The following is a 22,046-nucleotide window of genomic DNA, read 5'->3' as shown; positions in this document are numbered from 1 at the left end:
GTATAAAAACACCATCTACATTTTTCTGTAATATCGATTATTTTATGCGAAATAAAACTCAGGTTTGTAGTGGGAAACAAGTCGTTGCAATCGACACTTTTCCAATTATTACACTTCGTAGCAGCTAAAGTTATTTTGAACTTCTTTGAGAATAATACAGAAATATAAGATGAATTATATTTCCTATGGAAATATAATTGTAATCGTTGAAGAAGGGTATTGGCAAAGAGAGTCGTTGTTTTCTGCGGACGTTTGCCATATCCTAACTGTTCAAAATATTTATTTTTTGTCTTATATATGTCTTCTGGAAACAATCATCAGACTCCTTATATTCTCATTTAGAAGGAACTTTCTCTGACTGACTAGACGCTATGGTCTCGATTGATCATAAGTCAATAAATAATTGTGAAATTTAAGAGCAAAGGGTAATTTTGCAATATCCTAAAATTAATAACACAAATAACTATTATGGTCTATGAGTAAAAAAACAACATAGTTTTCATCATAAACTATAATAGTTTCTACCTCAAAGCTATAAATGTCTTCCTCAACCGAAAATAATTTCCTTAGAAACATCGACAGTTTCATTGATTCATTTATTAGCGTTGATGAACATATTATAAAGCTCTACACGTTTCAGTTTACTAGAGGGAGTTCTTGGCAACTGATCAACAAATTTAATTCCTCCTTCAAGTCTGTGATAACCAGTCATTCTACTTATAAAAAATTCTTCAATTTCTTCAGCTGTAGCAGCTGTATTTTTCTTCAACACAATACAGGCTGCAGGATAAAGGTCGCCATTTTCTTGAGGTAATCCGAATACAGCGACTTCTTCGATGGCAGGATGTTCTTGAAGTATTACCTCCCACTGACTTGGTACCACCTTGATACTTCCATTTTTGAAGATCTCGTTGCATCTTCCGGTAATGAAAAGGCATTCGTTTTCATCGTAGTAGCCTGTGTCGCCTGTTTTGAGAAAACCCTCTGAATCGAAAGGAGAGGAAGATTCCAAATTGTAGTACCCAGTGGTGGCGTAAGGCGAACGTACCCAAATTTCACCTTCTTCATTGGGTCCAAGCTCGTGTTTCATGTCTTGATCGATGATCTAGGGATTGAATAATAGATCAATTGAATTGATAATTAATAAATATTAAAATTATAATATAAGCGATACGTATTAACATAAAAATTGCCGTTGATATAGAAACTAGAAGAAGGAGTAATGTGAACATTCAGATAACATCACTTTAGCTCAAACAAATCCTGTTCGATTCATCGTTTCAACTGAGTATTCGTCAGGGGGAAGAATGGTTAACAACTTAAAGTGTTGATTCGCGATATAGAAGGTTCTCGGCCTCCATGCCGCCCTGGACCGATGCACCCCTTCCTGAGTGGGGTGTTTGATGAAAAAACTATTTATCTTTTACGGGGGGCTTTACTCATCTGAATGACGGGGCCTTCTGAAGCGGGAGGGATCGTTTACCTTCAGCGTAATCTACAGCTTCCCTGACTAACGGGTTTTTAAAGTTTCAGCAGACTCTAAAACTCTCTCGTTTCCTTGACTGAATGAACTGTTATATGAAAGGTAGCTTTAAATCTCTGCGGATGTCTTCGTTCCTCATGAAACTAGCATCCTGAGGATTAAACGGTGCTTCAGGAGCACTGTGGGTCCTGAAACTCATTTGTCATCATCATTTCCTTCAGGTTGGAAATTTTTTCCTCACCCTTTCAACTGGCTTACGTCAGGAGGACGAGTGGTTCATAACTGAAGGTGTTTTTTGGTAACGACATAAAGATCAATGACCTCTATGCCGCTCTGGTTTTGTGTACCCCTTCCTGACTGGGGTATTTGATGAACAAACTGTTCATTTTAACAGACGTCGCGGGGCCTTCACTCAACCGAGCGACGGAGCCTTCTGAATCGAGTGGGGTCGTCTATACTGTAATCTACAGCTTCCCTAACTAATGGGTTATCATGAGTTTCCGCTCACTAGAAAACTCCTCCTCGACTGAATGGACTGCCGTATACTTAACAGCTTCAAATCTCTGCGAATGGCTTCATTCCGCACGAACCATGGAGCATTCACTAGCATCCTTATCAGTTTGTTTTGCAACATTTCCAAAATGGAGAGGTTTGACGGAACGGTTTGTCCCCAAGCGCCTGAAGCATACATAATGACAGGCTTGAACATCGTATTGTATAATAAAATCTTATTTTTAAGATTGAGCTTAGAATTTCTGTTGATCAGAGGATAGAGTTTGACTATCCTCATTTGTACTTTACTCTTGACATAATCGATGTGATTTACCCAGGTGAGTCGGTGGCCTACCCAACGACGTAGGTATTTGACTCGCGTTTGCCATTCGATTTCCCTGTCTGAAATCGTGACTCTTGTGCCTGGAAAGACGTTACGTCTCCCCAAATCTATCGCCTGAGTTTTTTCTGGATTCACCCAAATCTTCAATTCCAGGTACCAGCGTTCGAGGTCGTCCAATGCGCGTTGCATGAAGACGACCGCCAACTCTCAACCCATGGAAGAAGCGAGGAAAGCCGTATCATCGGCGTAAAGAGAAACCTTCACTTGATCGAACATCGGAAAGTCGCTCACGTAAAGGCTGTACAATAGTGGAGACAGCAAGCTCCTTGAGTCACTCCAGCTTGGATTTCCCTGACGGGAGACAGGGTTCCTTCAACTCGGACATGCCCCGAGGCAGGTCAAAATCGAGCATTTTGTGTAGTAGACCTTCATGCCATACTCTGTCAAAGGCTTTCGAAATGTCCAGGAGGACAAGATGGAATGTCTTTCTATTGTTTAGCTCTGAGATGGAATTTTCGACCAGTCTCAGGGCCTGCAGCTAGGTGGAGTGTGCCGAGTGTGAAGCCGAATTGTTCGTCAGGCAGAACATTTCGGTCTTCAACTTCTTCGGTCAACCTTTGCAGCACAACACGTTGAATCAACTTAGCCGTTGAGCAAAGCAGACTAATCGGACGATGATTCTGGGGAAACAGCGGGTTCTGGCCCTGTTTCGGAATCATGAAGACTACGGCATGCTTCCATCTTTGGGGGAAGTATCTGAGTGCGATTGAACTGTCAATTATGTCCAGTAGGTATCTGATGAAGTTCTCCGGGAGCTGCTTCAACAACCTATTGTTGATTGAATCAATTCCCGGAGCCTTCTTGGGTTTGGAGGCCCTGATGTACCCCCTCAGTTCTTCCTCCGAAGCTGGACGGATCACGTCGTCATTATTTTCCCTAAGGATGCGCCTAACCCGCTGTTCCAGCCGGATATCACGGTCAATATCATCAACCGGATCAACGTTGAGTTGGAACTGACTCTCCATTGTGGCTGCAAAGGCCAACGCCTTGTCGGCGGGGGAGTAGCAGATGCCGCGCTGTCCGTGAAGAGGGGAGGGAGCGGTTTTCCTCTTCTCAAGCCAGCGGGTGACTCGCCATAGCTCATCATCCCTAGGTTCGAGAGATTGCAAACACTCGCTCCACCTCTCGTTTCTGTAGTCAGTGATGGCCTGTTTAACTTGGTTGGCCATCCTGCTAGCCGCAGCCTTGTCTCCAGGGTAGAGAGTCCGCTGATAAAATCGTCTGAGTCGATTTCTCTCCCGGATAAGGTTCTTTATCCTGGAAGGAAACTCATTGTAGCTTCGCAAAGGACACTCTGTCCTGGTTGTGGCTGCGCGGAAAGCGTTGTTCACAGACAATTCGAAATCCGCCACTGCCACGTCGAGACCGTTGCGAGTTCGAAGCGCCTCACGGTCCATACGGTCCTGAAGCTATAGTCTAGTCTCGTATTTATGTTCCTGGCGGACCAATAGTGGAAGCGTAGAAGGGATTGATTCTGGGACGGAGGTTGACTTGCAGAAAAGTTGTGTGTAATGTTCTGAGATGTTTGGCGGAATAGTAATGATTTTCATGAATACGGTAATCTTTATGATTCCTCTCGTTTGTTGAGATAGTTCAACAGCTTCGCATATTATCCTGGTCTGGAGATATTTCCGGTATCGATGATTATGGTGTTTTCGAAGCTTATTATGTGGCATGTTTTCAAGATGCTGTTTAAAGGGGGATGAGGGTGGATATGATTAACGGTCACCGAGCTCATGCTCATAGGCTCTGTTAGATTTATGGAGGAGGTGCAACATAATATTTCATATAAACTCTGTTGAACATTATATTGTTGGCTGTGAATACTGGTCTCATGCTGTATTTTGTATATGCTTCATTCCTTATTGGGTATCGTGACATTGGGTTTGTAAAAAAATTATAAATTGTATTTTTGGCTATGAATACTGGATTGATGCCATGTCTCCTTGGTTCTCTCCAACGGTAACTCAATAAATATAAGAAATAAATACTATCGGTTAGTCCATCATCAGGCAGTTTGCTGAAGTTTGATTCATGAATTTGGGAGTCGAAATATTTGTTGGGAGGGAGTTCTTCTAGTAATTTGGATCTATTGCAGTTATCAGTGAGTCTCATAGATCTGTGTATGGAAGAACTCCAAATGGATTTTAACTGAAGAAGATGACGAAGGGGCTAAGCATTGATGTAGCGGATGATATGAGCTTGTTTTCAGCAGAGAAAATTGTTGGATTTTGTTAGTAGATAGTCGAGCAATGAAACTGATTTGTTAGTTTCAACTTCAGTGGTGTACTTGGTTTACAAGAAGCAAGAATGTTAGAATTTTTGGCATTGTTTGATATTGGCTCAAGCAGTATTTCGTGAACATTATGGCATGCCTGAAAAAGAAGAAGAAAAATTTCTAACCTTGATTTCTATATCATTTGTACATCTTCCAACGGAAAGCAGCTCGCTCAATAGATGTTTGTCTTTTGATAAATCGAAGGCAGCAATAGGTCCCACTTCTGAACTTCCGTATGAATTACTGACAATTGAGTGTTTGAACAGCTGCCTCAATCTTATCAGACAATCAGGCGTAATGGTGGCCCCTCCAGTTAGAAAATGGTGAAGTGAAGATGTGTCGTATTTTTCGAAATCTTTCACTTTCAAGAACTCCTTGGCGGCTTTGGGTGGAAGTAAACAATGCGTCACCTATGAAAAGAATGAGCTATGCCGTCACTAGTCATGGAGCTATTTAGAAAAAAAAAAAATATATGAAACAATCTACCTCTTATACCACCATTGCCCAAAAAAAACCGATTTCTCTAGAAAATAATTTGATTGAATTTAGTTTGATTCGAATTAAGGTGAGGCGGAGTAGAAATGGAGCAAGTATATAGGTAATCATGAATTTTGATCTTGTAATATATAACTGAGTTCACAACTGAACGCTCAGACTCATTAGTCAGGAATCTCCAACGTCACTAACTTATATGGAAGGTTCCAATGATGACTTTTCAACTGGCTGCTGAGCTGACGGTCGGCAAGTCTATGTCCTATTTTGAACTCAACTTTTGCGTTAGTACGCAATTTTTTCATAAGAATATCGTTATGACGAAGCAGGTGCATCAGACTCAAAAAGTCTTTTCATTTATATTGCTGATACTCTCCAAGATTATCGAAAACACAACTCTTCAATTGAAACCAAGGAATCCAGAAGAATACTAACCTGGCTTCAACTGCTGACTTTTGGGGTTTTGTTGAAGTTGAAATTTGCAAAACATTCCTCGGGATTACACCTCATCTTAATAATTTTTTCTGGATGAGAGACATTTCCAGGAATTTATACAAACGACTCACAATAGCTATGAAATCAAGCATACCTCCATATCAACAAAAGAACTTTTCTAGGGGATGATAATTAAGGTAGAAGATCCAAATCAAGACCTCATCCTAAATTCCGACACATTTCTGTATACAGAGTGTTCCAACGAAAAGTATGCACATTGCTTTTCTCCTTTTTTGTAACTTAACGCAAAAATGCTCGGACAGGTCAATTTTGCTTTTGAGGGGGACACATTTTATAGATGTATTTTTCTACCTGTGCCTTCAACCACCTAGCGAGGGTGAGTAACAAGTCTATAATTTCAAAAAGAAAGTGGGATTGAATGATATATCATTTGAAAGGGCACAAAATTCCCTTTCTGATGATACCAAATTTGTTTTATTTACTCGAAGAAGTTGGTTCCAAGGAAGAACCTGATGAATCAAATATACTGGAAAAGGAGGAAAGCATTGACGAAATAGTTGAAAAAGAAAATGGTGAAGGCGAACAATCAAGAAACAACTTAGTCAATGAAGCAGACGTTGGGGATAGTCGCAGTAATACTGAACATTATCGAGTACCTCCAGTAGTAATTATACCATCTCCATTCAAAAACTCTTTCTTCTAGCCTGAACCAATTGAAAAAAGGGAACAAGAAGGACAGTGGAGTTAAAGTTCCTTCTGTAAGCAGCGTGGAGAGAATATTTCTTGAAGAAAGAGGATGAGCAGAATAAATAAATTCAAGAAAAAGAGGTTAGGAAGATAAAAATGGAAGAAAACAAAAAATTGCGCCAAAAAATGAAGGAAAAATGAAGAAAAGAGGTCAGATAGTGAAGAAGACTTATCTCAGGGTCACCAAGAAATGGGAAATTACCAAATTACCAACGAAGGTGAAAAATAATTTTCATAGAGTACCTTCGTAAGTAGCATAGTTTTATTATATAAGAACTATTGTAGGTAATGGAGAAGCGGGACCCTCAATAGACGATTTAATGAAAATTGGCGATTTTGTAATTGTCAACTATTTTGAGGACTATTATCTGGCACAAATCACAAATAAAGACACTGGCTAATACAATGGCTAAGGCAGGTAGATGGTGGAAGTGGCCAAATACCAAAGATGAAATTTGGTACGATCATCATGAAATTGTCAAGCAGATTAAGCCTTCAGTTGAAATTACTGAAAGAGGATTTTATGCAGTTGAAGAAATAAAGTTCCATATATGATGTCAGAATTCGTTTGTGTTATTTTTGCATTGAACTCCCAATGATGGGGAGTTCTCGTTTTCTTTCGGAATAATGTTTCTCAAATGTCTGATATAGGGTCACCGTCTGAATTAGGTTCACTGACGTGTCTGATTTTGAAAGAAACGTTTCTCCTACTGTCGGAATCAGGTTTTATTGGGGTGGTTATAATAAAATGTGAGTGAAATTATTGTAGACAGAGTTTTATCATAAATAACTGTTCAGATATCCTTAAAAATGATTATTAAATCAGGAATATTGAAACTGATCAACATCACCAAACAAGCACTAATTATATTGGATAAAATGTAACGTCAACTCCTAAAGGTATCTGAATTTGGGTCGCCTACCGTATGATGGTATCTAAGAAGCAGATGCTTCAATTTCTCTCTCATGTAGCTTTCAGTCTAGATGAAACATCAACTGTTTTTCAACTCATTTTTCTTTACCTTGAATTTCTCCATCATTTCTAATGCTTTTTCTGGATGGAATCGGTTGGACGTGATCCTGCAACCTCCCGATTGAAAAGCTCTGATGAATGAAAAAAGACTCGTTATCCAGTAGAAAGTTGAATATACGAGTACCATTCCCGGATCATACATGTCCATTCGTCTGAAATTTATAACTATAGTTCAGAATGTGCAGTTTTCAACGACATGTTCATGGGAATCCTATCAAATGGTTTGCTTTCAAACTTTATATATCATTCAATTTTGGAATTCTCAGATAACTACGCGTTTTTGTGTGACACCAACTGCTAACTGATAGTTGCTGATTTCAAAATATGTTGTGAATCGGATTGTATGTCGGCCTTCTCCGAGTACTTAAGTATATGCACTACTAGTTGTTGCCCGCGGCTTCGCCCGCGTAGAATTTGATAGTTGTAGTACTAATTAGTACTGTGTTGCTGTATCGCTGCTATTCCAATGTTTTAACAGAATCAGAATCAACGAACTTAGGCTTGCGCAGCGTTATAGAATAGTGCTTTCAAAAAAATTGTTCTACAGCGCCATCTAGTGGCGAATTACAGAAAAATTGATAGCCTAAAAACCTTCTTTATGGAAAATTACTTATACATGTCAAGTTTCATCACGATCGGTTGGACCAAAATAATTTTATGAATCGCTATGAAACTGAGCCTTTCCAAATGATTTATCAAAAATTATCGAAACCTCAGAATATGTGGAAGACATCTACTAAATGTAGAGCAGTAGCAAATGCTCCTATGGCAAAGTTCAACAGCAAACTGAAAACAGCAGACTGCTTGTTGATGCCATGAAGAAGATGAACCCTTCAACTGACAACTGAATTGTAATTGGCATACTGATGTTAATGAAAATGAAATTAGATTTTGACGTGAATAGAAATAGTTCAGAACCTCCCACTTCTCTAGTGACAAGCAGTACATGAAGTGGAAGATCGAATTCTACACGACTTAACTTTAGGACGAGATAAAAAGTGGCCAGAAGGTGAATCGTGATTTGAATTCGTTTCGAAACTGGTGAAAACAAGAACAGTGGCCAATTGGTTTCATCAATAGTCTGATTATGCTGAGATGAATCCATGTCAGTCAAGCAGGACACTTTGACATCAAAAAGATACTAGCATAGTTTTGGATGTGATAATGCCATGCGACCTGATAGACAACTTATACGAATTACTAGTATCCGGTCTAACAAACAGTTAGAGAGGAAGTTTGGGGGGAAGGATGTTCTGTAGTTGCATCAACCACAGAAAAAGAAATTTTTCTCAGAGCTACAGAGAAGATGGAAAATCTTCCACTCTGTCGGTGAATTAGTGATTCTCTTTGTCTCTGTCTACCATGGCAACTAGTGTATTACCGAGTTCATCTGATGGAAACGATCTTTACAAGTGATTACATCAGACACAAACAAGCAAATTACTCATGAAACAGTTAAGCGGCAATAGGATCTTGTGGTGTGCTATATTGATGCTAGAATATGTTGGGGAGCAATGATGAATCATTTTTCTGTTGCCGTATGAAGTGTTTCACTTATCGAAAAGTTCAGAATCATAACAATGTCTTTTATACTGAATCGTACCTATATTGATATACAGAAAGGAAATTGACTTACGAATAATTGATAACCATATTGATCAAACCGAAATGACAATGGCATACACCTTTAGGAAGTCCTGTGGTACCACTACTGAAAGAAATAACGGCAGTACTGTAGCAATCTTGAATGATTTCTGGGAAAAAACGATCCTCATCTTTTGATGGACTCAACAGTTCTCCAAGTGTTTGATGTACATCTGATTTGCCGGCAATGACCATAACAGATTTGACCTCTGAACGATCAATGCTTTTTTCCATCTTTTCTGAATGTTCTTCATCAACGAAAATGAATTTAGGTTTCACAAGATTGACGCAATGAATCCATTCCTTTTCTGTTTGTATGGGATCCAAGGCAGCGAATTTTGCGCCGCAGTATAAGACAGCAATATGCGGAATGACTGAGTTCAAATTGTTTTTGAGGCAGGTTATCACGATATCCCCATTGGTAAGTCCTAGTTTTTTTAGATTGATTGCCAGTCTAGATGATCTTTTGCCAACACTGGAAAATGTTTCTTTTTCCCCAGTCTCACCATCTATCTGAAAATGGAATTTGGCACTGCATCAACAAAAATAACTTCCAGTGTCATTATTTTTGGGTTTAAAGGCAGTCGATTTTTGAAATTTTCTCCTGACGTTCTGTTGGTGCAAGAGGCTAGCTTCTTCAGAGGTTTATACACCCTTAGTTATTCTCCGATGACTAGATATTACGGCTGCGTAAACCGTATTTATGTTGGCCCAGGTAGTTTGGTTGGCTGATACTTGTACCTGGAATAGGTGAATTGTCAAAAACTTTCATCGACTCTTTTCTACTTCCCGTCATGCTGGTTGCTATTTCTGAACTTCTTAGAATGTGATTCCATATTCGGTTGAGGGTCACAGCATCTCTTCTATCGAAATTATCCGTCTGTTTCTGGGTCTCTATTGCCTCTATTTTCTTCCCGAACACTCCAATAATTTCAACCAAAAAGAAGACGCTGTAACCCGGAACCGAGTATGGAATCCAATTCTAAGTAGTTCTAGAGTAGCAAACAGCATGACGGCCGGTGGAAAAAGGTCAACGAATATCATTTACAATTTTCCAAATCCAGGTACAGATATTATCACATCAGACTAGCTGAATCTACATAAACACACACATAAACATTACATGTAATTTTTGGTAACAATTTGTTAATGTCGCAACTCAGTACTAACTTGGCTTATTAACAGAGGATTTTATTCGCTGTTTCACCCATTCATGATTCATCCAAATAATGAAAGAACTCATTCAGAAACTTGATTGAATATTTATTGTGACGAAACGGGGAAAATACTTACACTGAAATGTTAGTCAAAAATACAATAAATCACCAAAAACTTACATTATACTGCCACCCAGCAGGAACGAAGAAAAGAATATGTGCTGCATTGCTGGAAACTTTTCTGAAGATCAATAGATACTGAATGAATTTCTCAGTACTGTCTATTTATGATCTTGACCTTCCTCGATATTTATGAAGATTTATACATTGCAACTTTGATCCGGTCAATGTACTGTGGTAAAATGTTCAGTATGCAATCTGTGCAAAGTTTGCGTATTTCGAGATTGTTTTATATTTCTATATCCTGTGATCGGGGTGAGTGGCGGGGGATCACTGTCTCTCTCTTATGGGTGTTTGACAGTCGCCCGGTGCAGACCACACGGCACTCACCCAGTAAAGTTATCGGTCAACCACCCTATCCCGCATCTGCGGGCAACAGGCGTTGGCCGATTTCAAGCTAGATGTGTGGGAGAGGTGTCTCGCAAGAGCCCTCGGCGGTTACTCATCCAACGCTGGAAAGGTAGCTTTCCTAACATGAGTAACGTAAGGGTATGCGGTGCAGACCACACGGCGTACACCCAAAAGTTGTTGATGAACCGCCCTATCCCGCACCTATACGGGTAATGGGCGCGACATCTTCGACATATGATGTGTGGTAGAGGATGCTCGTGAGAGTCCTCGACGGTTACTCATCAAACGTTGGAAAGGGAACTTTCCTAACATGAGTTCTAGGGGGGAGGTGAGTGCCCGCTCGCGGCTGGAGGCTAGTGAGCCTCATCTCCAACTGGCGTTGGCCTCTTAGGGGCAGCGGCTCCGCTAGCGGGTAAAGGGATACAGGGTTGCGGTAATCCATTCATGGGTGCATTGCAGCCCCATTATGAGGCACTGGACGGCTTATGCTGTTCCGTGATCCTCGCCTGCTTCTGTACGGATCCAAGCGTTCGAGGTGTCGGGGATTGCGGTCCTTCTGGGCTCTAGTATCCGAGTCTAGCCTTGGAGGGCACCAAGGCAGACGCTTGAGGTGTCGGAACCCGGTTGGACGGAGCTACTAGTATCCGAGCTTAGGACCCCGGCCGGCCACTTCCGGGACCATATTCCCAATTGATTTGGCATGGTTGGCGGGGGCAGGTGTGCGACGCGAGCACTCTCTGGCGAAAGAGGAGCTTAGTTAACTTGTACGAAGGTTCGGTCGAACGCTGCCGATGGTTCAGTCTCTTGGTTAGCCACACTAAGTAGATGTAAGGAAGCAATTCCGGGTTCGGTGAGCGGGAGGAAGCCCTGCGAAATCCTGTTGGTGTGGGGTGAGGGGCGGTACCCGCAAGGATTTCCCGAAAATCCCCCCCTCCACACCCGATCGCATCCAACGCCAGGGTGCGTCTGGGGGGCCTAACTGGCCCCCAGGCCCACCGGTGCCGTCGTAACTATGACTCTCTTAATGGCCCTGAACTTGGAGTATTGAAAGATGGAATTCTGAATACTGAGTGTTTTTTTTTAAGAATATTGAAGTTGAGGTTGGAACATGTTGAAATATTGTTATGTTGGCAATGTCCAGACGAAAGTTTATGTTGGTAATAGTGTGTAAACAAAAATGGAAAAAAGAGAAGAAGAGAATAATAAAGTGATTTTTGGTTGCTAGTTAATTTTGACTCAACATTTGAGCCTGAAACTAAAGCAATTAATCGAAAATAAGTAAGAAAAACTAAATATTGGTAACAGAGCATCTTTCAATTCGAATGAATTTGAATTATTTCATGATTATTTTCCATATTTGACATCATTGTCGAAATTCTTATTCGCTCCGTACCTTCAAAACTAAGCGCCCTATCAAACATTATCAAAGGACAGAATATCCTTTGAATAGTTCAATGAATAGCCCCTTGAAATTTTGCTGCATGTTTGATGAACACCTTGTATAATGATTACATCAAATGTTCGTTTCAAAATAAAAATTACCTGCTAGAATTCAACGATATGCTTTATGCAAATTAATTGTTATTGCTGAAATATTTGTGAATGCAATTTGGCATAAATTGCATTACAGTCATCAGGGCTTAGAAAAAACAATCATATTCACTTCCCCATAGGATTTACATATGTACCCGGTTTTCCGCTACCGGTAAGGTAGAACCAAGTGATTTGAGTTTTTTTCTTTCAAAATTATTGAAAGAAAAACTTGAACACTCATGACATTTTAAATTTATATATGAATGCGCCTATAATCAAAGGCTGTGTGTACAAATTTTTAGTTCTATTAGCCACAAATTTAAGTTTCAAAAGCTATCAAACGTTATATACCCGGTTTTACCCTACCTCCCAAAATTTTGTATAGACTTGCGGCTAGTACCGAAGTTTATTGTCGAGTTGAGTTGAATTATAAAGAAAAAAATTCACCCGATGGGATTGTTGATGCTGAACACAAAAAACACTTACCTGATAAATATTATCAGCGTACTTCTCGACTTGTTCGAAAATATATTCTCCCAATCCTTTCCGTACTTTTTCGAAATCACTTTTTGCGCCAGAAATCATTTTTCTGAAGAATTTACCAACAACAAAATTCCCCTTGATATTTTTCAATACCACTAACCTAACGTACAATAATTAATCAACTGAATCTGGTTACAGATATTGGAGGTCACTGAAGGTCATTTACACTAGAATATGAGAGTATATCATAAGTATAGATAGGATGAAATGAAGTGCAGATATATCATCAATTTAGCATTCTGACTTAAATCACTCTGATTATACAGGGCGGTACGAAATTTCAGAGGGACATTCGTTAGGTTGTTTAGAGAAAATAAGTTCTCATGAACATGCATCCTGAGTTGCTTCTTTTCTGAGATACATGGTGTTGAAGTTAAAAAAAACGAAAATTTTAAAATATCATAAATATCCTTACAATGATTTGGTTGAAACTTGCTACAGTTATTTGAAGTAATAAGGCGTTGTTTCAGCTATAGCTGTATTGAAATTATCAGGTCCAGTGCTTTGGAGACCAGCCGACAATGATAGTGTTATCATATCAGTAAGAATCCGAGTTGCCAATTAGCAGTTATTCCATTTTGAATTTTCTACTAATGCTGAAATGACTGACATGCAATTTATTACTGGATTAGCAAATGGAAATGCGGAAGAACCATGAATAATTCAAGAGGACAGATATCTTAAGAGAGTAATTCCATGTGCTAAAAGTGAGATTTGAACTCTGGTTATAGAAAAAATATGTGCAATAGATAGTTTTCACGTAACATCTAGAGGGTGCTGCGTGCGCTCTCATTATATATTTCAAATTGCCCTCACTTTTTTTACAGTGAACTTTTGGTTATTTTCATGAAAAAACCTGATTTCCACACCTTTTCCAAGTGAAAAAGGTACACCTCCTCAACAACGCTGGAGGTGATCGTTTTCAAGTTATTTACAATTCTCTAAGGCACTGAGCATTGGCCTCCGAGGTCACTGGACCTCAATCCCGTCGATTTTTTCTTTTGGGGACGCCTAAAATCACTAGTTTATGCTAGCCCCATTGAAAACAAGGAAATGTTGAGGGATCGCATCATAGTTGCTGCGAAACGATAAGGAACACACCGGGCATTTTTCAACGGGTGCGGAATTCTTTGATGAGGAGAGCAGAAGCTTGTATTACTGTCACTTTGAACAGTTATTGTAATAGTTATTTCGTTTAATTCTTATATGTTCAGTTTCCTAAATAAATAACATAGTAGTTCTCCGAATTGTTTTTTTTACAAACTCCGAAGTGTAGCACTTTCTAATCGAATAATTAAACCTGACTTTTTTTTTATTTGGATTGAATAAGCAGTTCGATAATGCTCAGTTCAGAAGGAGTCTGTACGGATATACTACGTATAAAGTTCAATGAAAATAACTAAGATTGCAAAAAACTTATGACAAAAACCTACCATGTTTTGAAAAATTTCAACAGTCTGTATTTCGAAAACGAATCATTCTACGTTGAACATTTTATAGAAAAAAATCGTTTATTTTAACGAGATCCACCACATACTTAGTTTTTGTAATGTTCTCAGCAACTTCACTTAGCACCCTAGGAGCTAAGACATCGATATTGAAAATTGTAAATATCTCGAAAACGATCACGTCCAGCGTTGTTGAGGAGGTGTACCTTTTTTACTCGGGTAAGGTGTGGCATGACAACGTACGCAGCGCCCTCCAGATGTAACATGAAAACTAATACGAAATTATTATTTCCCACGTCAAAAAAACCAGGGTACCTAATTTCGTACAAATAGCATATACATATAGACTTTTTTTCTCAAAATTATCTCAGGAATACGTCACTTGGATATTTTAACGTACTCATGTTACACCCAGTATGGTCTGCATTCAGGTTAATATGTATGATAAATGTTCTGAGAACCTTTGAGATACACGTCAAACCATATTTTAATTAAAATGTCGTCTTCCGTAATATGGCAAGGTTTTCTGATCAATACTGATCAATTAGTCATCCTTAACAAATAATTCATACAATTCTTAACGTTTCAGTTTACTAAAAGGAGTTCTATATAATGAAGAACCATGGGAATGCAGAACTAGACACCTTCCTGAAGCACATCAACAACGTGAGTATTTCCATTACTTTCACAATGGTGAAGGAAGCCCACAACGAATTGCCATTCTTAGACATATTGGTGAATAGAACTGACACTAAATGGGAAACATCTGTATATCGAAAACCCACTCACATGGAAAAGTATCTGAACCAGGAATCCAACCACCATCAATTGATTAAGAGGAAGATTACTCCAAAGTGATGGTAAAACAGACTTCGGCTTGAAGACAGCACGCGCCTCACAAGGAAGAGAAGCCGCCACAACCAGTACTTCCCTACATCAGCGGATTGTCGGAAAAGATAAGTAGAATTGGGTTCAAGTATAACATCAGAACCTGTTTCAGATCTGAGAACACTATCCGTAGCATCCTCACGAAAACCAGGCAACCAAACGCAGACTGCTATTACAAGAATTGCATTTACCGGATACCCTGCGAATGCGGAGAATCATACATCAGTGAAACTAAGAGGCTATTGAGAGTTTGCATTGCCAAGCACAAGAAAGACACACAGCGAGGAAAAGCAGAGCATGTTTGGAGCAACAAAACATCAAGTATTTTCAAGCTGAAATCATTCACAAGGATCTCGTGTTGATAGTTCAATTTTTTATTATTGCTTGAATTATATTTCATTGAAATTTCAGTTTTTTTTCTCGATATAATTGTTATTTTTCAGCTTATCTTCTTGAATTTTCATTAGATTCTTTCATATTAGGTCATATTAGACAATGGAAGTCAGAACCAATGGAATAACGATGAAAATATCATCATTGATCTAGTGTATAAGTTTTGACTGAATTCATCCCAAATTCTTGGATATATCGATCCAAATGTATCAACTATAATTTATAAAACATACTAAGAGTGGTAATAATAAAATTGGCATGTATTTAATTCATCAACATGTTTTTATTTCTATACAGGAGATATACACAGAGAAGTTACACCTGCTATTATTGTCGATGTGAGTAGACATTTGCATTGGTCAAGAGATATCAGGAATCACTCGAAAGATATAAGTTACTTCAACTGATATGAATCGTCAACTAAAACAACAGTGGTTTCAATATAAAAAGTAATTCAAACTATCTTCACAAATCATAACATAGGAAGTCACACCAAAAAATGTTGATAGATACCAACTCAAACAAAAAAATAATGATACCAAATCTCAACCAGTCAGTGAGGGGTTTGAGTCCACATTTTCCCCCAAAATATTAATCTCTATCACAAACAGTCTCTTCCAGTAAAATGACGTTACGCGGTTCCAAAACAGCTGAAGAAGCTATAGTGAAATGTTTTGAAATATCCCAATACACTGTTGTATAACACGTCTCAAGTTTGATTGATTGAGGAGCTTTCAAAGCTCTAGTTCAATTTTCCAAATCCTGAATGTACCAAATCATTTTGAATACAATATTCGAATAAACAAACTAAAATGAAAATATATCAATACTATAATAAGCATAATACCTTGCGAGTTCTTGATCAGTTTCATAAAATGCCTAAAACTATGTAAGAGGTATATTTTCAGAAACTATGGAATGTAAATAACAACAAAAATCTGTTTATTCAGTGAATTGAAAGAAAATTTTAGTGGTTACGGAAAGATGGAAAAAAACTCAGATGTCGCACTATTCTCAAATTTTATTCTATACTTTTGAACCTCATTGAGTAAGAACCTTCTGATCCTGAGATTTCTTCAAAACATGTTAGGTTACATCAAATGAGAATGAAACTGATTCAAAATCCGAATTTTGTGTGTTTCCAAATGAAATGTGAAATCTGAGTCAATTCGGTGATAGTCTAGAATAAACAGATGTTCGTTAATCACAAAATTATCATATTGATATTTCAATACTGAACCTCTGAAAAATAATGATCATTCTTGACATTATGATGAATTTACTTTCACGATTATTCGAAACGTTTTGAGACTTTTACAAATATCTCGATTGGAGAAAAATCATAATCAAAGTGACTACGTATGACTAGCATCCATAATATACCTCATTTTTTAATATATTATATTTTTGTCAAAAAAATATGTATGGATATTCAGTTTACATAGTGGCCCCTGGCGTAAAATACCTATAGTTTATTTCAGCTTTCTTGACTTGTACCTCTAGTACTATATGAAGAATTAACGTCGCCCCGGCTCCGCACGGGTGCAATGCTGATACTGAATATATACATTTAAACGCGCTATTTATAGGCACGCGCCGCCGGCCCCCCAGCCGGTACCGCTGCTACCGCTATGTCCCTGCATTTCGAATCTGTAATAAATAAGCCATTATTTTTCGAGGATAAAAAATGGTTATTGTGGGTTATCCCTAAGAGATAAACATTTATCATCGCGGACTTTTTTGTAGACCTTTTTAAGGTGTACAACACTGTAGTAGATTTTTTTATCTATCTCGTAGCGTTCAGCCAGCGTTTGCAATGTAAGCGCCAAAAATGTTTTTATTCACGACATCACATTAGAAACCTCCGAAATTATCAGTGTTTCTTCATTATATTATGCATGTTATATACATAAAAACCTTTTCTTGAATCAGTCTATCAATTGAAAAAATCTCGCATCAAAATCCGTTGCTTAGTTTTGAAGATCAAAGCATAGGTACATAGGGACAGACAGCAGGAAGCAACTTTGTTTTATAATATGGTATTGATATTAATTAGTGAAGAGATTATCTTCTGAATCTTACCTAAATACATCATTCAATAAAGTCGATTGTTATCTACCTCGCCCTTTATTTGAATCAAACTTCACAAATGGTTTACATTATCACTCCAAAGTACATTATGATATGCTTTACAGTAAGGGCATGTCTACGAGAAAGTTCTTGGAACGAACTGATTTCCCTCTTCTCCAAAATTTGTGGAATTTAATGCATTACCGGTACTGGAGAAACCTTGTCAGTTTATTGATGAAAATGTTTCTAAAACACTGCTTCGGAATTTTTCTGGACTGAGTTATTAGAATACTCATACCATCGATAAAGGTAAGAGCTGTATGAAAATATTAAATACTCTAGAACAAATAACATCTTTGGCAAACACTATATATATAACCCACAGAAAGATTAAATAAAAAACCATTATTTTGAATTCATTCAATTTTAACGGAAAATGAAAATATCAAATGACACTTTGATGATGAAATATCGATTCAGTAGGAATTTTCAGATAGTGACTGCTCCTCTCATATTTTATTAAATCGTTAAAACTGGAGTCGTTAACTTTTCTATATGTTTTTTCTGGATCTGTTATCTCATGTGAAGCTGACAGTCAAGAAATTTTTCTGAAAATTCACCAACAGTGTTTATAAGCAATGTTTTGAATACTCCACCATATATTAGGTATATGTGGAATCACACTTGTAAATACGTTGCCATATTTTTGAAAATTCAATACCTTCGCTGCTCAGCTTTCCAATTCCAATGCTAAGTAAGTAAAGTGGTAAAACTCGTTTAGTACGTTAGACTTCAAAAAAGCTGAAATACACTTCCTGAATAAGAACAAATACAAAAATATCAATGAAATATCAGAGAAAACGATTTTTTTGTTGACGACTCTTGGAGTTTTTTCAAATCTTATAATAGGCAAAAATAGAATAAATTACTAAAGATCAACATTTGATCATTTCCCAAACTATTGTCAAAATTCAACAAATCCTATAAGCAGCCTAAATTCGTTTGGAGCAATTGAATTTGAGATACTTCTGAAAATGGAGTTCCAATATAAGCGACGGTCATATGGAGTTTCGATTTCGTGAGAAAATGGTTTGATAATGTTTACAAATCAGTCATGTACCAATCCTAAAATACTACAGTTATGAAATACAGATATGAACGGATAATATTCTTTGATAAAATTGATACAACTGAAAGATAACTCATTTAATGTTGAAATCTTCCAGTTTTTGAAGCATCCCAATTCTTTATAGGTGTGCATATTGGCAGTTTTGTTGCAAAGGAGTCATTTCAAAATGACTGGCCAATATTCGAAACCCTTCATTGTCAGTCTGATCATGCTCCTTCTTGGAAACAAATAAATACAATTTCTTTGGCTCCCCATTTAGAGAGATCCTTTCAGAAACTTTAAACTTTTAAGACCCCGTTTGATTGTTACAGATATACCACGTGATTTAGGGCATGTTTATATTAGACTACCATGAGAAAATCAATGTGTATCAATTTCTTATTTTTCCCTGGACCAGTTGTCTTCCAATTCAATGTTGATTGCATGCTTCTGGACTGAGTTTTGATTACCAAACAGGCTGTGTTTCCCAGCAGTGAAAGACTTCAGTTGTGAAACCTATACCTAAGAAGCCCTAAACAGAAGTAAATAGCCTCAGCCCCTTGACTTTGACATCTGTACCCCTCAAAATCGTTGAAGAGGCCATTTTATCCAGATAAAAAAAATTGTTGAAGAACAGCATGTTCTACCTTAGAACCAGTCAGGCTTCCATAAAGGTCATAGTTCAGTTTCTGCATCATGTTCTATGACAGACAGCCAAGAAATGATCTCTTGCCCTATTGGTTATGTAGAAGGCTTTTGATACTGTCATCCTTGCCAGCCTAATCAACAAACTCTATTGGTATGGGTTCCACGGTCGAATTTCAAACTTGCTCAAATCCTACGTCTTCAACTGACCCCATTTATATTTCTGCTTTAGAATACGTCCACAGCGATAAAATGTATTTGATTCTCGTCACATTAGTCCCAATATGAATACTGGATTTGAAGTGAATATACATTAAAAATATTCAAAACCCCCATTTTCACCTTCAGGCTTATTTCGATTGGACTATCTGTAACAACCAACTCGTTCCAACCTACTCAATAACAGATATGTCATAACCTATAATTTCACAGTTTTAGCTTTTCCAACTACAACCAATATCTTCTGCAGGAATATCGTTGCCCCGTTAGAACCCGATTTGAACCACTTCGGTTTCGGCCAATAGACGAACAAGTAGTAGACTGGAACAGACGTGAGAATCATGAGGACGCCCATGCCTGTTTCGTACGGACTAGCCGCCATCGGTACTGCGGTTACAAAGATGGTGCAGGCGAGGTAGAGGATGGGCCAGAAGAGGTTCACTTTGATGGGTCTGGGCAGGTCGGGTTGCTTCCAACGCAGCCAGGGAAGACAGAGAACTGCGACTCCTATGCTCAACTGAAAAAAAATAGTAGTGATGGTTTATTATCGGCCGAAAATCGGGATATCAAACATTTGCAAAAACTGGGTCGAAGTGATGATAAAAGTTAAGACTGGAACATCTGGAACATTCAAATACAATCGGATATATGCTGCGTGTTCTTTGAAATGAGTACTAATGCCTCGCTTGATCTGACCGATATATTCGTCGTTGTTCTTTCTTAGCTTGAGAATTATGGTGTAAGAATCTCCTAGTTCCTGTTGAAAAGTGGTGAGAGGGGCTCTAACGAGTTATAGCACTCCTCTTTCGTTTCTTCCCAAAAAGAGACAATATGGCAAAATCATCACCATTCCAGTATTCCCTAGGCATTCATCTTATGTTTCGAAATGAAAAATCAAGCATTCCATGAACCGTATCAGAAATGTATGCGTGTAGATAAGTTTCATTCAGTTCGATTCGTTTTCAGTAGCAACGGAAAATGAATAAAACCGAATGAAAACGCGTATGGGTGGAAGAGGTCATATGTATAAGGCGTTTAGGTCTAACAAACATGCGAGTACTTGTGTTTTCATTTTGACTCGTAATCTTTCATTGCTGATCCTATGGATTTCAAATGTAACATTTTGAATTAGTTAACAGAGGGTTTAATATGTGTTTGAATGAACGTTAGATGGATTATGAGAAGAAACAAGGACGTCTTCTGCATTTTTTTTAAGTTCAAGGTGATGATGTCCCAGTTGAGAACTAATCAGATTTTGCATAGTAGTGGGAGGTGAAAAAGATTTCATAACCATTTTGAAATACTGTTGTGCGCATCTCTGTTCTATTCCGAAAATTTGAAGAAGTGAAGTCATTACAAGGGACTCAAAAAGAAAAGTATACAATTGTTCTACAAATTAACTGCCTCAATCAAACTGAGGATGATATTGTATAGTAGAACGCTTCTGTAATGAAGTTATTAGGGACTGGAAAATTGAAATAAAATTATTTTTGGAAAAGTGACCTTCATACACAAGTCTGATGGCCGAAGGGTTTACATAAAACGCCTCAGACGAAGCTCTCTGGCTCACAGAGAAACATGTGCCATGCTATCAGTGGTGCCATCAGTACCACACCGTTAGCGGCTATGGAGATCCTTCTAGATCTACCTCCTATACACATTTTTCTGGAGAGAGAGGGGCTAGATGGACTGCATATAGGCTTTTGCACATTGCCAATTCCACAAACCAATTTATTGCAGAATACAACATACTGTTGACACTGACAGTCACAGCATTCTGGAAATGACCTTTGACTCTGTGCCTGCAACTGTCAACTGCGAACTGCTTCATAAAGTACTGTTCCCGATTAAAGAGGACTGGATCCTCCGGGAGAAGGAAATATTGAGAGCAGATAGTTGTTCGTTGACAGATAAATCAAAAATACCTTCCGATTCTGGTGCAGGTGTTTTCAGTCAGAAGACTCAACAGATTGTCTCTGGTCTGGATTCCTGGCCATACTGGCCTGGAAGCAATGAGGCTGCTGACTCGCTTGCAAAGGAGGGTGCTGCAAGCAGCTTCATCGGACCAGAACGTGTCATTGACATCGCTTTAAGCTTTGCCAAACAAACATTGAACACCTGGATGGCAAGAAGATTTATGGACTTCTGGCAGAATCTTCCAGGACTGGCACACTCCATGGCGCGTATTCATCCTTCGAAGCTTGATACCAAACAGTTGGACTACAGTAGCGGTGAACTACGATGTCTAACGGGCCTTCTTACAGGTCACTGTCATTTGGATCATCATATGCAGGGATTCGGACTATCGGAATACAATGTGTGTCGCCTCTGTTTGGAAAATGATGAAACAGCAGAGCACATACTTTGTGCCTGCCCCACAGGGAACCGAATCAGGTTATTAGAGTTCGGCAGAGCCGTACTCCTGATATCTGACCTGAAAAACCACTCACCATACAAACTAATCGGCTTTGGTGAGAAGCTGG

At 38.5% G+C, this 22,046-nt stretch overlaps 2 protein-coding genes across 2 annotated transcripts in view; both read right to left on the bottom strand.

Annotated features, from left to right (window-relative positions):
- Positions 1-577: 577 nt before the first annotated feature.
- LOC111517176 (uncharacterized) lies at positions 578-12,972 on the bottom strand. The gene is made up of 5 exons (XM_023173246.2): positions 12,736-12,972; positions 9,021-9,541; positions 7,374-7,536; positions 4,782-5,066; positions 578-1,105 (listed from the first exon to the last, which is right to left on the bottom strand). The coding sequence occupies exons 1-5, from the start codon at positions 12,832-12,834 to the stop codon at positions 593-595; spliced, it is 1,581 nt and encodes a 526-aa protein (XP_023029014.2). The 5' UTR covers positions 12,835-12,972; the 3' UTR covers positions 578-592.
- Positions 12,973-15,784: 2,812 nt separating this feature from the next.
- Positions 15,785-22,046, bottom strand: part of LOC111517174 (Y+L amino acid transporter 2) — a 38,272-nt gene continuing 32,010 nt past the window's right edge. The window contains exon 8 of the mRNA XM_023173245.2: positions 15,785-20,080. Within this exon, the coding sequence (XP_023029013.1) occupies positions 19,763-20,080 (318 nt within the window). The 3' untranslated portion in view covers positions 15,785-19,762. The remainder of the gene's footprint in view (positions 20,081-22,046) is intronic.

This window comes from Leptinotarsa decemlineata, unplaced genomic scaffold (assembly GCF_025532065.1).
Source record: "Leptinotarsa decemlineata unplaced genomic scaffold, Ldec_3_MD MMD2_tig00001064_RagTag_RagTag, whole genome shotgun sequence".
Classification (NCBI taxonomy): domain Eukaryota; kingdom Metazoa; phylum Arthropoda; class Insecta; order Coleoptera; family Chrysomelidae; genus Leptinotarsa; species Leptinotarsa decemlineata.
Note: the sequence above shows the minus strand (reverse complement) of the source record. Positions and strands in the feature narration are given on the sequence as shown.

Coding starts and splice junctions, on each gene's coding strand:
- LOC111517176 (XM_023173246.2), bottom strand. CDS start 12,834: ATGATTTCTGGCGCAAAAAGTGATTTCGAAAAAGTACGGAAAGGATTG. Junction 9,542..12,735: donor ACGCTGATAATATTTATCAG/GTAAGTGTTTTT, acceptor TTCCATTTTCAG/ATAGATGGTGAGACTGGGGA. Junction 1,106..4,781: donor CAAATGATATAGAAATCAAG/GTTAGAAATTTT, acceptor TTCAATCCCTAG/ATCATCGATCAAGACATGAA.